Consider the following 15,954-nt stretch of genomic DNA (forward strand, 5'->3'; position numbering starts at 1 on the left):
TAGACAATTGGTGCCCAGACAACGGACTCCATCTGGCTCATTGTTTTCTGAGCACAGTGTAGTTTCCAGAGCCTCCAAGTCTTCAACTGGACTGAATATTGTGCAGGTGTCACCTGAGGCTTCACCTGAGCGTGTAGGGCGGCCTATTAACTTGTCACCGAGGTGGCTGGAAAGCCTGAGACATTGGAAAATGCGTCCAGATGCAGGACTGATGGGGATGAGGGCTCCGGTCCCTCAGACGGAGCTGCATAGAAGATCACGCTCTAGGTCCTTAGTGAGAGAGAAATCACGTTCACGGGAGCGAATGAGGCAGCGATCGGCAACTCCTCCGAGGCGGAGTAGGTCTCCTTCCTCATCTTCTACGTCTTCAAAGTATTCTTTAAGATCTTCCTATAGAGACTATTCTCCCACAATCTCATCCACTCCCCCTTCCAGAGTGTCTCCAGTGGATGATTTGGGCACATTTAATGATGTGTTGTGTCGTGGGGCGAATAAGTTCAAGATCAAGATGGCAGTACCTCAAATATCAACGTCCGTCATCTTTGAAACCCTACATCACAAGACGACTGGTAGACCTCTTCTACCGTTAGTGCCCGGATTAATAGAACCAGCAATGAGAACTTTCTTAACTCCGGCCACGGTGGGTTCTGGTCCTTCTAGGATTGCTAAGAAGTACAGGGCTCCAGCAGAGGACCCTTTATTTCTGCGTTCTGACCCTCCTCCGGATTCACTTATTGTGGCGGCAGTCAGAAAAGCACATTCTGCGGCATCTACCTCTTCTGCTCCACCTGAAAAGGATAGTAAGAGTATGGATTCCTTGGGGAGAAGAATGTGCAACACCTCAGGTTCGGTCATGAGAGTGGCCAGTGCGTCAGCCTTATTGGGTCGCTATGATCGTCTGCTTTGGGACTCAGTGACTCGTTTTGCAGATAAACTCCCTAAGGAGGATCAGAAAGACTTCCTGGAAATAGTAGAAGGAGGATTGGTGGCGAACCAGAGTATTAGTGCGGCTGCTGATGCGGCGGATCTGTCAGCTCATGGTTATGCACATGGTGTTTGTGCTAGACGTACGGCTTGGCTTTGCCTTACGGGACTTAAGCCAGAGGCGCAGAGAAAGATGGTGAATTTACCTTTCAATGGTTCGACTCTTTTTGGCTCTCACGCTGACGACGAAATGTTTAAAATGAAAGTGGAGTTGGACACCCTGAAAGCTGTCGGTCTTGAAAAGAAAAAAGAATTTCGACGTCGGGGTAATTTTCGTCCCTTTGACAAAAGATCTTTTCAGCAGAGGGGCCAACAGTCGAATTGGTCCTCGCAAAATCAAGGCCAGAATCAGCAGAGGTCGCAATTTCAACAGCGACGACCTGGGCGAGGCAGAGGCAATGGAAACAGGCAGCAATCCTCTGCTACCAAGCAGCCTCAAAAACAATGAACGGATGCTTCCTCCACAACCGTGGGCCACTCCGGTTGGAGGAAGTATTGTGTGGTATCTGGACGAGTGGAAGCAAATCACAAAGGACAGATGGGTGCTGAGTATTGTTCAGAGCGGGTACCTTTTGAGATTCAAGAAGCCCCCTCCTGTCATTCGCCCCTTAAGGATGGTTCAGTGGAATATAAGGCGCTTGCAGCAGGAAGCGAACGTTCTTCTGAAGAAGAACGCCATAGAACCAGTACCATCTCAACAGAGAGGTCAAGGCCTGTACTCTCGATTTTTTCTCGTACAGAAAAAAGGTCCAGCTACAGAGTTCAGACCCATTCTGGATCTGAGAGTATTGAACAAATTCATTCGGAAGGAGAAATTTCGAATGTTGGCTCTTCATCAGATTTTCCCTCAATTACACCAAGGGGATTGGATGTGCTCCATCGATCTGAAAGATGCGTACTTTCATATTCCGGTATCCAGAAAGCATCGCAAGTTCCTCAGGTTCCAAGTAGGGGTTCATCATTACCAGTACTCAGTACTCCCTTTTGGCCTGAGATCAGCTCCCAGAACATTTTCAAAATGTATGGCGGTAGTGGCAGCTTGCCTTCGAAAGAGACGGATTTTCATATATCCGTACTTAGACGACTGGCTTCTGAAGAGTTCATCCCCATCGCTACTAGAAGAACATCTATCGATATGCCTCCAACTCATGTGCAAGTTGGGTCTGCAAGTCAACTACAAGAAGTCCATAATGAATCCCACCCAGAAAATCCACTACCTGGGTGCGCAGCTGGACACAGAAAACGAAAACGTGTGTCCTTCGGAGGAGAGATGGTCATCTATCAAGGCGAAGTGCGTGCTTCTCCTCCAGTATGCTCGTCCGACAGTTCGGCAAGTATCCTCTCTCCTGGGGTCCATGGCATCATGCATATTCATCGTGCCAAACGCACGTTTGCAGATGCGTCCTCTGCAGCAGTGTCTGGAAGATCAGTGGAAACAGAGTACGGGACGCTGGGAGGATCGAATTCATCTCCAACAGTCGGCAAGAGATTCCATTCGGTGGTGGATGAAGAAGGCACACTTGATGAAGGGAGTTCCTTTTCATCAGGACCCACCAACGCAGACTCTCATCACAGATGCCTCTCTCCTTGGTTGGGGGGCACATATGGGCCCTCTTCAGGTACAAGGGCTATGGTCAGACTTCGAGAAAGGATATCACATCAATCTACTCGAACTCAGAGCGGTCCATCTTGCTCTCAAGTCTCTGGCTCCATCTCTACAGACTCGGTCCCTTCTGGTACAAACAGACAATACCACAACAATGTATTATCTAAACAAGCAGGGGGGTACCAGATCCAGGACTCTGTCCATAGAAGCCCAGACCATCTGGCATTGGTTACTTGCAAGGGACCTGTCCATAACAGCAGTTCACCTACCAGGAAGTCTCAACTCAGAGGCGGACGGCCTCAGCCGAGACTTCGTCGAAGCGCACGACTGGGTTCTCAACGGAGACGTCGCGCACAGCATTTTCCAGGCTTGGGGAACACCAGACATCGATCTGTTCGCAGACGCGGCAAACACAAAATGCCCCGTCTTCGCGTCCAGGTTTTCCCAGAAAGGGTCTCAAGGGAATGCCCTTTTGATAGACTGGTGTCAAAATTTGCTGTACGCCTTTCCACCGACACCGTTGATACCAGCAGTGATCAACCGGATGTACAAGACCAACTCCAGAATGATACCGATTTGCCCGGAGTGGCCACGCCAGTGGTGGTTCCCAGATCTCCTCCAGTTGTCCATCAGGCCACACAGGAGATTGCCTTGTCGCCCGGATCTTCTGTCCAAGCAGCAGGGGCGAGTGTTTCACCCGAATCTGCCCTCCCTGCGCTTGGCAGCATGGCTCCTGAAGTCATCCAGTACGGACATTTACAGCTGAATCCGGAGTGTATGAACATTCTTAAGGAGGCAAAGCGGCCTTCTACAAGACAATCCTACGGATTTAAGTGGAAACGCTTTTACCTCTGGTGTCAGAGTAAAGGTCTTGATCCTATTCATGGTCAAGAACAGGTGATCTTGCCTTATCTTCTTTACCTTGCTGAGTCTGGTTTGCAGTTTAGCTCTATCAAGGTCCATCTTGCTGCAATAACTGCTTATAGAAAATCGCCTACACAGATATCGTTTTTTCGGATGCCTGTGGTTAAGGATTTTCTAGAAGGGTTAAGGAAGGTTTTTCCTCCAGTCAGGTCTCCTTCTCCACCTTGGGAGCTTAATGTGGTATTGACTAAGTTGATGGGTCCACCATTTGAGCCCATACATAAAGCTTCTTTGCAACACTTATCTTGGAAGGTAGCATTCCTGGTAGCCATCACTTCTGCTCGTAGAGTGAGCGAGATTCAGGCTCTGTGTTGCAAGGAACCGTACACAGTTTTTCATGGAAACAGAGTGGTGCTTAGGACTCCATCCTGCTTTTCTACCAAAGGTGGTGTCGGATTTTCATGTGAACCAATCCATAACATTGCCTACTTTCTTTCCAAACCCTTCGAGTCCGGCTGAGCGGACTTTGCATTCAGTGGATCTAAAGAGGGTTTTGAAATTTTACTTAGATAAAACAAAGTCTTTGAGACACACGGACCGTTTGTTTGTGAACTATGGTCCTACGAATACTGGTTTGGCAGCATCCAAGAGATCCATTTCTCAGGGGTGTGGAATTTTCTAAAATAGCTACTTGTCCATGGGGCAGGTTGCTTCATAAATCTACTTGTCCTGTAACAAAATCCACTTGTCCCTTTGGTGCCATGTTGTGTGGCGACAAATTATGGCAGCAATCTCATTATATAAGAACTCTTATACAGCCTCTCTGATTATGCCAGGGGTCATACCATACTAGTGTTTCAATACTAGCAATCCCTTTATGTTTCTATGTTTCCGCAGATCTACATACTGGGACTGAAGGTAGTGGTAAACAATAGTTCCCGTGTTGGAATGTCTTTTTGAGTCTGTGCAAACCTACTAACTTGCATGTTTTAAGGGTTTTCAACAACTCTTCTCTAATCTTTTCCTATACTGAGAAATGTTGAAAATTTACTCCTGACAATGGCAGATGTAAACCTTCTTCCAGAGTTGGGAAAAAATTGGTTCGAGTGAAAATAAACTTGCAAACAGTCAGGTGTTCGCATGAGTAAATCTATACATGCATATTTGCTCAGGCTAAAATGCAGTTCACAAATATTTTCTAGGAGTACAATTTCATGCCCTACTGCTGTGAATTCTTGTGAATTCACAAAAGCCATATAGCTGTCCTTAATGCAAGGACATATACCAAGGGTGCACTTTTGAGACTTTCTTTGATAATTGGGCCCCTAATTTGGTCTGGCGTTACCCATGACCTTTTGTGTTTATTAAAATTCTCTCTCTGTATCGGCTGGCTTCACGGTGAGTGACAACATTCTGCTCTTTCACAAGGAGCATATCGGCACACAAAGTAGTTTTGTTCAGTGCCAGTAACTAATGTGGCAGTGTGTGCTTTTTTTTTAGACCAAAAACAATTTTTGCTTTTGCCAATGTTTGTTATATTGGTGAGGGTCCCGCAGCTCTCACATCAATAAGGTTTTACAAAAACCATGCCAAAACAAGTCACACATTGCCAAAACTAAAAAGCTGACTACCATTTCAGACCTACTGGCTTTGCCAATGCTTGTTTATTCCCCCCCCTCCCCCCAAAATCTTATTGAAACTGGTTACACTGATTTTCTAATATGAATATTTTGGGGAAATACTAGCATGCATCAACACATTTTACAACATGATGCTGAAAAGAAATGGTAACTGAAATTTTACACTAGTTTAGCAAAAACATTTTTTTCCTACTTTCATTTTTAAGGAACATTTTATATTGAAAGCAAAGAATCATTAATCTGGCTTTCAAGCTATTGCAAATATTTTCATCTAATCAGAGAGCATTCTGGGAGCATTATGCATAGCCTCATATTGCTAAACTTTGAAACAGTGTGTCCACAATTTTATACTGGAACCATTGTCAGTAGTGCAGTCAGAACTTACATTTACTGAGAACGCTCAGCCTAATAATAAAGGCTCTCAATTAATGAACCATAAATACAAGATTGAACAGCATTAACATATGAACACAAATATTAACTTAACTGCAGGCAGTGCCCTTCCCTGAGCCTTAACCACTTGGATGCTAAGGCATGTCCAACGATTTCAATGTAATTTCCATTGAAATGAATGGGCACTCCATGACGAGCTGAGCTCGTCATCAGCATGGAAGGGGTTTATGGTACTGCAAACTGGCAGCCAAAGGGTTTGCGCAGCTGGGGGTTGGGCCTGCTTGTCCCAAGGACAAAATGCACATTAAAACTTGTTGCCCTTGACCCCAAACAATATGTCCTGGGCGTCGGGCTATAGGAATTCCACATCCCTGATTTCTAGATGGATAGTGTCATGTATCTTACTGGCTTATCAGCTAGCCCACAAGTCTTTATTAGGTAGACCTAGGGCTCATTCTACGAGAGGGAAAGCTGCTACCACGGCTCTCCTTAGGAATGTGGCTATGTCAGAGATATGTAAAGCAGCTACTTGGCGTTCAGTGCATACGTTTACACGCCATTACTGCTTGGATTCTGATGCGCAGGCTGATGCACAAGTGGGACAAGCATCACTCAGAAATTTGTTTGCTGTTTCTAGTTAAACACTGTATTGTTAAAAGTGCATCTATGCATTTGTCTGTTCGCCCGCTTCTAGTGGGTATGAGCTTGCTACTCTATTCAGTGCTTATGACTATTAATGAGTATCCCCTGGAAGAGAAGGATTAGTTACTTACCTGTAATCCTAGTTCTCTTCCAGGGGTATACTCATTAAAGTCATAAGCACCCTCCCGCCTCCCCGGGCGAGCAGTAGCATTGAAGTTTTTTCAATATGTATTATGAAGTTTTTAAGTGCAGATTCCTGCTAAAAGTTTACTGTACCGTACAAAAGAACTGACCTAACTGTCACCTGTGGTGCATGATGGGAACAGAGTTCTCCTAGAGGCCTTAAAGGCAAAGTGTGCAGATTCTCTGGGGCCTTAAAGGCAGGGTGCCAGTCTGATTTTCTGTACACAGACAATTTTTCATATGCAGCCTTTTAGGCTAATAACTGTTTACAACAGGTTCTTTGATGAAAATAAAAGTTTTTCATGGTTATGAAATGCATTTTAGGCTCATGCCTGTTTATTGCATTTATATTTAGCATATTTTCATGCTTCAGAACGTGTGTAAGGTTGGCTTTATTAGCCTATGTGTATATGTTAGGCTGCATATTATGGTTGTTATACATGTATATGTGTATAATTATTTTAGTACAATGTACTTTTTGATATATATTTACACATATATATGTATATTGTTATGCGTTCCGGGTTCCCGCTCATGGGCGGAGATAATTCAGTGCTTATGACTTTAATGAGTATACCCCTGGAAGAGAACTAGGATTACAGGTAAGTAACTAATCCTTACTTTCCTTCGGTAACGCATTATCTGGTAGAGACTGCAGATTCCTTACAGCCCCACCCACGCCTACCTGCCTTGTGAACTAATGTTGTACGGCTAGGGTTACACCGCCTTTTCAGGGCCATAATTTTACACACAACTATGTCAGTTGCTACATGAATCAGTGCTTCTGGTGTGGAAAAAACAAAAATTACTGATGTCCGCGCACCTGGGTGGTAGCTATATAGGTACCGCGGCAACATAACTAACGCTAATGATGCCGACGACGTCACATAGAGCCGAATGGAACCTCCCGACAGCGCAGGCAAGGGGTATTGCTCAGCTAAGGTTTCTAGAACCAGCCTGATGCCTCAGAAGTTTAACGCTAAGGAATCTGCAGCTAGATAGAGTATCTACCATATAATGCTTTACCGAAGGTAAGTAACTTGTTCAACACAAACGGTCCTTGTGAAGGAAGTGTGGCCCTTGACTTCCTTTGCAATAGTTAATTAAGGAACCCTTCATACAAATAAGGTATCTTTATCCAATTAGTGTATTTATTTCTCATTTCTAAAAGATTATTATCTGAAAGGGATAATGTGATGTTTTTTACGAAATTTGTATAATGAGTGTTGCGATCCACAATAAAATTTAAAAACAGTCCACATTAAGGAATGATCGACGTTTTGACACGCTATGCTAAATGAATCAGAAAAGGGTCATCATCAGGACAAAAGTTTGAAGGAAACACAGGAGGAATTTGTGGCAATAGTCCTGCAATTGTCATGTATACCTCATCTAGGCTTGTTTTGTGAAATGACAAGCTAAAGGGTAGAACTTTTTTTTTTTAGAAAAGGTCACTGGTTGAAAAAGGTTGAATTCGCCATGCGCTATATTGTTAATGCATTTGCCTATAAAGCCTGCTGAAAAAGATTCTCTTTTCATATAGTGCAACAGGAAATCCATTTACTGTTGCCCATCTTTACTCACCGCTGAACCGAGAGGCTAAAAAACAAGGAAATCAAAAGTCAAGTAATGCTTTCCAAAAGATCTGTATATTTTTGTCAAAGGGGGTGTTGCGCAGAAATTCATACCCGGGTACCAGGGCGGGGTAGGGTCCTGGACTCTTTGTCAAGAGGCACTACGCCTCTGGACTTGGCTGGAACATCAGGGTATATCCCTGATGGTTCAACACTCGCTGGACTCTTAACACCAGGGCGGACAAACTCAGCCGTCTATGCTTTGCGGATCATGAATAGCGTCTCCATCAGGAAGTGGGGCAAGGTATCTTCTATGAATGGGTAGAGCCTTGGTTGGATCTGTTTGCCTTCGTTGAGAGAGCGCGATGTCAGCAGTTGTGCGTGCTCAAGTTTGCCAGGTGGCTCTCGCTCTGAGACACTTTTTGTCTAGAGTGGAGGTCCAACCTCCAGTACACCTTTCCGCCAATACCACTCCTACCCAGAGTTCTCAAGAAGATCAGGAACGACTAGGCCCAAGGCATTTTTGTGGCTCTGTATTGGGCACGTAGATTTTGGTATCCTGAGCTGATGAGCATGAGCACAGGTCCTCCGCTCAGGCTGTCTCTCCGGGAGGATTGTCTATTGCAGCAACAGGGAAGGGTTCTCGAAATTTTCAAAAACTAGTATGCCAGTCACTTCAGCTGCTGTCTGGAAAGTTTTGAGGTAATTCGTCATGCGGAAGCCAAGAAAAAGGCATGGTCCCAAAACGTGTTTGCTCCGTGCAGGTTCCCATAGTGATTTTAGATACGAGTACAGCCTGACCCACTGAATGGAATTAGACCAAATTTGGCAGAAATCTATCTCTTGGTCCAGAAACAGTGCTGTTGGTAATTTGGTGTAAATCCATTCAGTCGTTTTGGAGTTTTTTAAGAAAAAAATGTATGTATATCTTGATATGCAGATCCAACAGATCTCATGGTGCGATCTGATTGGCTGCCACCACTTCAACCAGGAAGTGGTGGCAATCACATTGGGACATGAACTCAGCTGAGTCCCAAGAAAAAACATTAAAAAAACACAAGGGGGTAGGAATACCCTGATCACTTAGGCATGGTGATGGGGTGCCACAGGGATCCCAACTGAGACCAAAAATGTTTTTTTTAAAAACTTTTTTACAGCTAATTCGCAGAGGATCCATGAATCTGTGGTGAAATAAAAAAAATAAAGTAGCTTGTTTTCTTTATGACCCCTGGGTGGGGCAGGTCCCGAGGGGTCAGGCATGGTTTTAACAGTATTATTGGGGGGCGGGGCGTACGGCCCACTCCCGGGCCATATTTGGCTCCCGGGGACCTTATCTACAGGGGCCCGGCCTTTCGAATATATATTGGGAAGGGGCGCTCAGACACCCTCCTGGGTTGATTTGGCCTCGAGGACCCCAGGACACAGCCAATATGATAAAGGGGGATGGGGGCGCGCCCCCCCCCGCTCCCACCCAGGCCTAAATCAGCCACAAGGACCCAATCCCTGGGGCCTGACCATGCATTTAATAGTGAGGGAGCTGTGCGGCCCCCCTCCTGGAGCGATTAATGGCCTTGGGGACCCCATCCCCCAGGGCTGGCTCCAGCTATGTCTAGGGGTGCCTGCTTCCCTCCGCACTGAAGCGGGCAGGTAAATAGATGAAAATATTTCTCTAGCCCACAGAGACCCCAGGAGCAGGAGCAATGATGGCTCCTGCTGGAGGTGGGGAGCAGGATGGGGCTGCAGGGCTCTGCCAGCGGCCCCAGGAAGAAGATGGTTGATGCCATGAGTGGGCACCAGGGCACTCACACTTTATTAGCTGGGCCCCAGGGGATGGGGTTTGTGGGTGGAAAACGGCCTGGAGAGGGATGCTGTGTGCCTCTCTCCCCTTTTAATTATTGCTTGGGCCTCCGGGGATGGGGTCTCTGTCGCCAAATTGGCCCTGGGAGGGCAGCTGCATGTCCCCTTCCCGATCTAGTAATTTTGCGGCCCCAGGGAGATGGAGTCTCCGTTGCCAAAATTGGCCCAAGGGAGTACGACTGCATGCCCTCTCTCCCATAATTATAGTGGTGGGTGCTGGGGGATAGGGTCTCAGGGGAAAAATCGTCCAAGGGAGGATGGCCACTTACCCACCTGCGCTATAAAAAATACTCCAGGAGGTGGGGTCTTTCGGGTCAAAACCGACCCCAGGAGGGGGACACATGCCCCCACAAAATATGGTAGGCCCCAGGGCGAAACCAACCCGGGTAGGAGGGTTGCGTGACCCCATCGTGTGTTCGCTGCAGGCAATGCACGCCCATAGGCCATGCGCAGCAAGGGGTTGGCTGCATGTAGGGGGTTGGCGCAGCCCTTTTACTGTGCACGGCGGCTATTGAATTAACATAAATATTACTTTCCGTTAAAAAAACCCAAGAAATTCGGTGAAAAAAACATAGGTTACAGAGACTTTATAGTTAGGTTTAGATTTTACAAACATAAAACCATAGAACTTCAGCAGCTATAGATAGTTATATCATTAATGACATCTTCTATGACACTATTGATAATATCACTGCAACATTTGCTGTAAAATTAATGAGAAAACTGTGCATGGCTGGGGCGCGAGTTATAGTTACGTTAGGGCATGAGTTATAGTTGAGATAACTATAACTGCTAAATTTCTAAGGTTTTGTGTGTGCAAAATCTTAACCTAACTATAACGCCCATGTAACATTTGTTTTTTAGTGAATTTTTAAGGTTTTAAAAAATTCTATTTCCTAATTATAAAGTCCCTATAACCATTGATTTTTTCAGTGAATATATATATCTACTAAAATATTACTATTTTGAAATGAAGGAGCTGTATTGGTTGGCTGGAAAGGGGATGCAGACACCTCTTTCGTTAATAGTGTTTAACCCCTTTGCAGATAAATTATGCCTCAAATTACTAAAAACCCATACCCTTTCCTCACATGTTTGACTCACTGGTCTCATACCTCTATTAACATCTCATCACTCATTTACTTCAGCTTGCTCCTCAGAAATGGCTTTAAGTTCAACCGCTCCTATTCCACCAAAATGGCATCCAGAAGTGCCTCACTTTTGTCTTGAATACAAAATGTTAGTGCTCTAGTTGTTCATTTGAAATGTGTGGTGCACTGTAGCTGATTAATATAGAGTTACTGACAGACTGCTGCTGGTGTTGGAATTACGTTTAATTCTGCATGTCAGGCTGTTATTGAAATGAATGATGAAGATGTTTGAGAACTCACAGAAAATGTGTCCGCGTTTTAGATTTTGGAACACTAACCATAATTTCAATGGCAAAGAGAACCCCCTCATTTTTTTCATTTACTGCAGTATCCTCTGTAAGAACGTAATTTCAGTTTTACAGCCTTTATTCATCAAGATGGTGTTCAGGTGTGCCACACATTTATCTTAAATACAGGATGTAAGTGATATAGTTGCTCATTACTACTCTATGGTGAAGCTGCCATTGGTCGCAAGTTAATTAACGGAAAAACTGCTGCTGGTGTTGAAAGTACTTGTTTCAGTCTACATGTCGAGACGTTTTACTGACATGAGAAAGATATTTGAAAACTCATAGAAAAGATGTCCTCATTTTAGCTTTCTAGAGCACTAGCCATAATTTCTACGACAAAATGAATCCCCTCATTTCGTTCATTTCTAAAGGAAGTGTTTTAAGGTTTATAGCTTGATTCACTCAAGATGGCATTCCGGTAGACACAGGTGTGTCATATTTACATATTGTTAGCGCTCTAGTTGTTTATTAGACCATTGTAGCAAGCTGCAGTAGAACACTGGGGTATCAACTGACAGACTACTGCTTGCTTTTGGAAGTACATGTTTTACTCAGAATATCGGACTGCATTCTCACATTACTGAGTACGATAGCTTTTGAAGTACGTTCCATAATCTCTATGAGAAAATCATGAGATAATTTTCTCTCAAACATGGTTCATCCAATCCCAGTAGAGGGTCAGCATTTTTTACAGAGTAAAATCACCCGAGAACGCACTTGAATTCCCTAAAATGAATATAGCACCATCAATAAATGATTTATATAATGACTAAAATCATTTATCACCCTTTATATGTGTTAATTTTTGTGACCCTCAAAAATAGACTTTTACTGTGATGCATTTTATTGGTAATCATGACCAGGAGTCATGTAATGGCTGCCACAACGTGTTTTCCATGTTGTGGCCAGCCAATTAATGGGGGGGGCCTTAGAACTTACCCACATGCCTGTAGAATATGGGTGTGCTCGCACTACCCCCTTATATGTTTTTAATTAATTTTATGACACATAAGCCATGTCCCAGAGTCCAGTAATGGCTGCCACAACAATATTGTTCATGGTGTGGCCAGCAAGTCAGGATGGACTTATCCCCTTAAAATTGTCCAATCAGAGCATATCTGGACACCAACAGTCCAGCTATACCTAACTTTTTAACTCCTTCATAACAAACCAGAGACCCAAGAAAATGACTGAACAGATTTACACCAAGTCACAACACACATGCTTTCTAAGTAAAGTTCTAACTTTTTGCCAAATTGTGTGTAATTCCATTCAGCCATTTTTTCTGTGTTGGACAACAAATTTTCTTTTAGAAAATTGCAATCCTCCTCTCCTTTCTTGGCCCAAGCTTGATGGATCAGTGCAAAACGTTACAGGACGGATGCAAGGTGGATAAACCTTTTATTTTTTGAAAGTTTTGTGCAGATTCATCTAATGGCACCAAACTGAATAATGAAACAAAAAGGATCTTCCTTTGGAAACTCTGAACTAACTATAACTACAAAGTGGCAATTGTAAATGGTTTTTAAACACAAGGTAGAAGGCCTGCGTGGCTCCCCACCAAGGTAGAGGACTCTTGTTGCCCAGAACCACAATCCGCCGAGTGCCAACACCATTACACGGTCTGGTTGTCTTCCTGTCTCAGTGCTGGTTGACACAGATTGAGTAAGTATGTTGCCCACTAAGCGCACATGGCACTGCAAAGTATCTTTTTCTGTCTTATCTAGTATGTGGGCTATTGTTCTATATTACAAAGCAATTTATCTTAAAAAGATAACACTTTCTCGACATTGACTTATTGTGAGTGATACATCTGCTGCTCGTAGTTGCTGTTCTACCCACAACCAGCCTTCAGGAGTAGACCTTGACTGTCCAGAGTTTCTAGCCTTGAATGTCAATAGTGTAGACAGGAGGTACTTGGCAGTTCAGTGAGCTCACAGTTGTTTCTGGCGTCTCTGGTTCCAGGGACTACAGCAGTACTTGTTACTATGACTGCTTAATTGCCATTGAGTTCCAGAGGCTATGTAGAACTCGTTTTTCACTGGTGGCAAAATGTGAAGCATCAATGACTTAGCTCTCAGAAATCACTGAATACCAAACCAAAGGGCCAGTACATTTACTATTAAATGATTTGTAAAGTGGTAGCCACTTATCACTTTGAGGTATCTAAGTAGTAGGCTTTGACCACGAAGAGCTCAGAGTAGCATGTCAAATCAGTCAAGTTAAATATGCAGCTTTGCATAACGCAGTTACTGGCAGGGCTGATGAGATCTTAAAGGCCTAAGCTGAGAATGATGCTAAGGCTTGAGTGATTGTTGGCACCGTATAGATGAACACCATGAGCTCAACCCTCTCCTGCATTCCCTGTTTCCCCCACCAGCCACATCCTGAATCCCTTTGTTAGCCATGCACCCACTGAATGCACTTCACTGGCACTTAGAAATCTACAGATTGAGGAGCAGCAGAAGAACAGAGAGGATGAAGACTTTCAAAGCAAGACACTTGCTGGAGGAGAGAAGAATTCAGGCAAGTCAGGAACCAATAAATGTGGCAAAAAGACAAAGATAGATGAACCTGAGATGGAAACTACAAAGGCAGTGCATACATCATAATGGAGCTCTGTGTTGTAGAATAGCTCTAGCTATGAAAAAGTATTTATTTCTCGACTATAACATATCAGCTCACATGACTGCATGGGTAAATGGCTTTTGACTAGAATGTGAGATGTAGACATGAAGTGGGATTAAGAAAGTGGCTGCTTTACTGAGCACCCATCCATTAGCAGGGAAGGATGGAAGTGAATGATAGTTTGACACAATCAAATGTGAGTGGACGAAAGACGCTAGCTGAATATTAACCTGGAAGATATTTGTGCTTGGCGTCCATAATTGTTTTAATGGGTATGTGCATGGAACAATGAAGACAACTTTGGAAGGGTTGTTTAATCTGCTGTTATTTTGAACAATTTGACAATTAAGCTCCATCCGTATTTAGCAGGTTCAGTGATCTCAAGGCCCTTGCAGTACAAGTGGGTAGGGAAACAGGAGAGGGAGAAGACGCAGTTTAGTCAGGTGGCATAAGGTTACAGTCGCAAGACTAATTCGCAGAAGGTTCAGACCTTTAAGGGCAATCAAAGGAGCCCGAGTTGAAAGGCTAAAGGGGAGCACATCCTTTCAGAGGGGTCACCAGCAGGGGAATGACGGATATAACCAATGGGTGCCTGGACCCAGACCCAGGGATGAGCACTGTTTCTGTTTTACTGCCTTCTCAGTATAGTCCTTCTTAAGAAAGTAACTCTTATTTTTGTCTTTGACCCAGGGAAGATTGACTGATGGGAAGGGGAAGACCATAGAATGTAAAGATGCCATCTTTATTATGACCTGCAATGCCGCCAGTGATGAGATTGCACAGCATGCTCTGCAGCTCAGACAGGAAGCTCTGGAGTTGAACAGGAAAAGGATTGCTGAGAATCTAGGTAAGATGCTCTCTTCAATCACAGGAAAAATAGTTTACTTCTTGTTAGAGACATATGTGCAATACAATACAATATGTCCTTCATGAAAAAAAGTCAGAAAATCTTAATTCATCGCCTTTTGTTCTTGTATCCAGAAGATTTTGGTTAGAAATATTTTTCAACTTTTAGTACCTCAAAATAATGAATATTTTGTAAGTCTGATTTTGCAAACGTATGTTTGGGAAAGAGTGAATGAACGAGTGACTAGATTTTTTATTTCGTTTCCTAAGTGAGTCAAAGCTTCATTCGAATTCTATGTAAATATTAAACAGCTAGTCTGGAGTAGGCTTTGAAGAAAATTAACAAACAAGTGCTACTCTTCTGTTGATTTGCCTCCTATCTTCTCTTGTGAGAATGGCAAAGCATTTTTAGGTCTCGCGTTAGCGAAAGACCTATTGCTGCCCACCTAGCTCTGAAGGGACCACAGACCGGGGCACGAGCGCCGATTGCACCTCGTGGACGCGCATGCCTCGCCTCCCGAGCCGTGCACATCTCAGTCAGTCAGCCATGCCTCTCATTCGCGGGCGCGCACACACACACACACACACACACATACAGTATACACACACGCTCACACACACAGGTGACCCCCCCCGCTCATGCGCACACACACACACACAGTCACACACGCACATCCATACACTCCAAGTGCCCATCTCTGTCTCGCTAGCCTGATGCACCAAAAAACACGTCCCCCTACTCACCGGGCTGACTCAGGACTCCCCCGCTGCTCTCCAGGCCGGTCTTTCCTCCTCAGGTGTGTGTCAGCGGCTCAGGCTTGGCAACAGGCGGGCCTCTCCATGATCACGCACCGCAAATCTTCCGGCTGGCTTCCCGGATGACGACTTTCCTAGACGTCCAATGTGCACGCTCACGGAACCACGCACAGCGTGACTGAGTGTGCGCCCGTACAGCTGAGACGCATGCTCAGACATTATCCTTCGCTCGCTCCCTTCAGCAGGGCCGCACTGGGAAGGCAGGCACTGAGCGATGATGGGCCGGGGTCTTAGGGTGGTTAGAGTTGTGTTTTTAGGGGCTCCGTTACAGCCCACGGCTACCAGTGCATGTCCGTTGTTTCCTTCCTGTTGCTGGAGCAGTAGCAGCTCTGTGCTTTTTCTGACCCCTTCCCTTGTCACCTCGGCCCCAAAGTCTTCCAGGCCTTGGCGGATGAGCGGTGTGTTTGCCTAGGCCTGCTGCAACAACACCTTTCCCAGAGGAACAGGCGTGCTTTCTCTTCCGTTTGTTTTCCATACGAC

General features: G+C 44.8%; 1 protein-coding gene across 2 annotated transcripts in view; it reads left to right on the forward strand.

The window, feature by feature from the left end:
* CLPB (ClpB family mitochondrial disaggregase) overlaps window positions 1-15,954 on the forward strand; it is a 1,099,187-nt gene that overhangs the window by 888,461 nt on the left and 194,772 nt on the right. For both annotated transcript variants that reach the window (XM_078658618.1, XM_078658616.1), the window contains exon 12: window positions 14,503-14,659. In XM_078658618.1, the coding sequence (XP_078514744.1) occupies window positions 14,503-14,659 (157 nt within the window). The remainder of the gene's footprint in view (window positions 1-14,502; window positions 14,660-15,954) is intronic.

The sequence above is a fragment of the Lissotriton helveticus genome, chromosome 8 (genome assembly GCF_964261635.1).
Source record: "Lissotriton helveticus chromosome 8, aLisHel1.1, whole genome shotgun sequence".
Classification (NCBI taxonomy): Eukaryota; Metazoa; Chordata; class Amphibia; order Caudata; family Salamandridae; genus Lissotriton; species Lissotriton helveticus.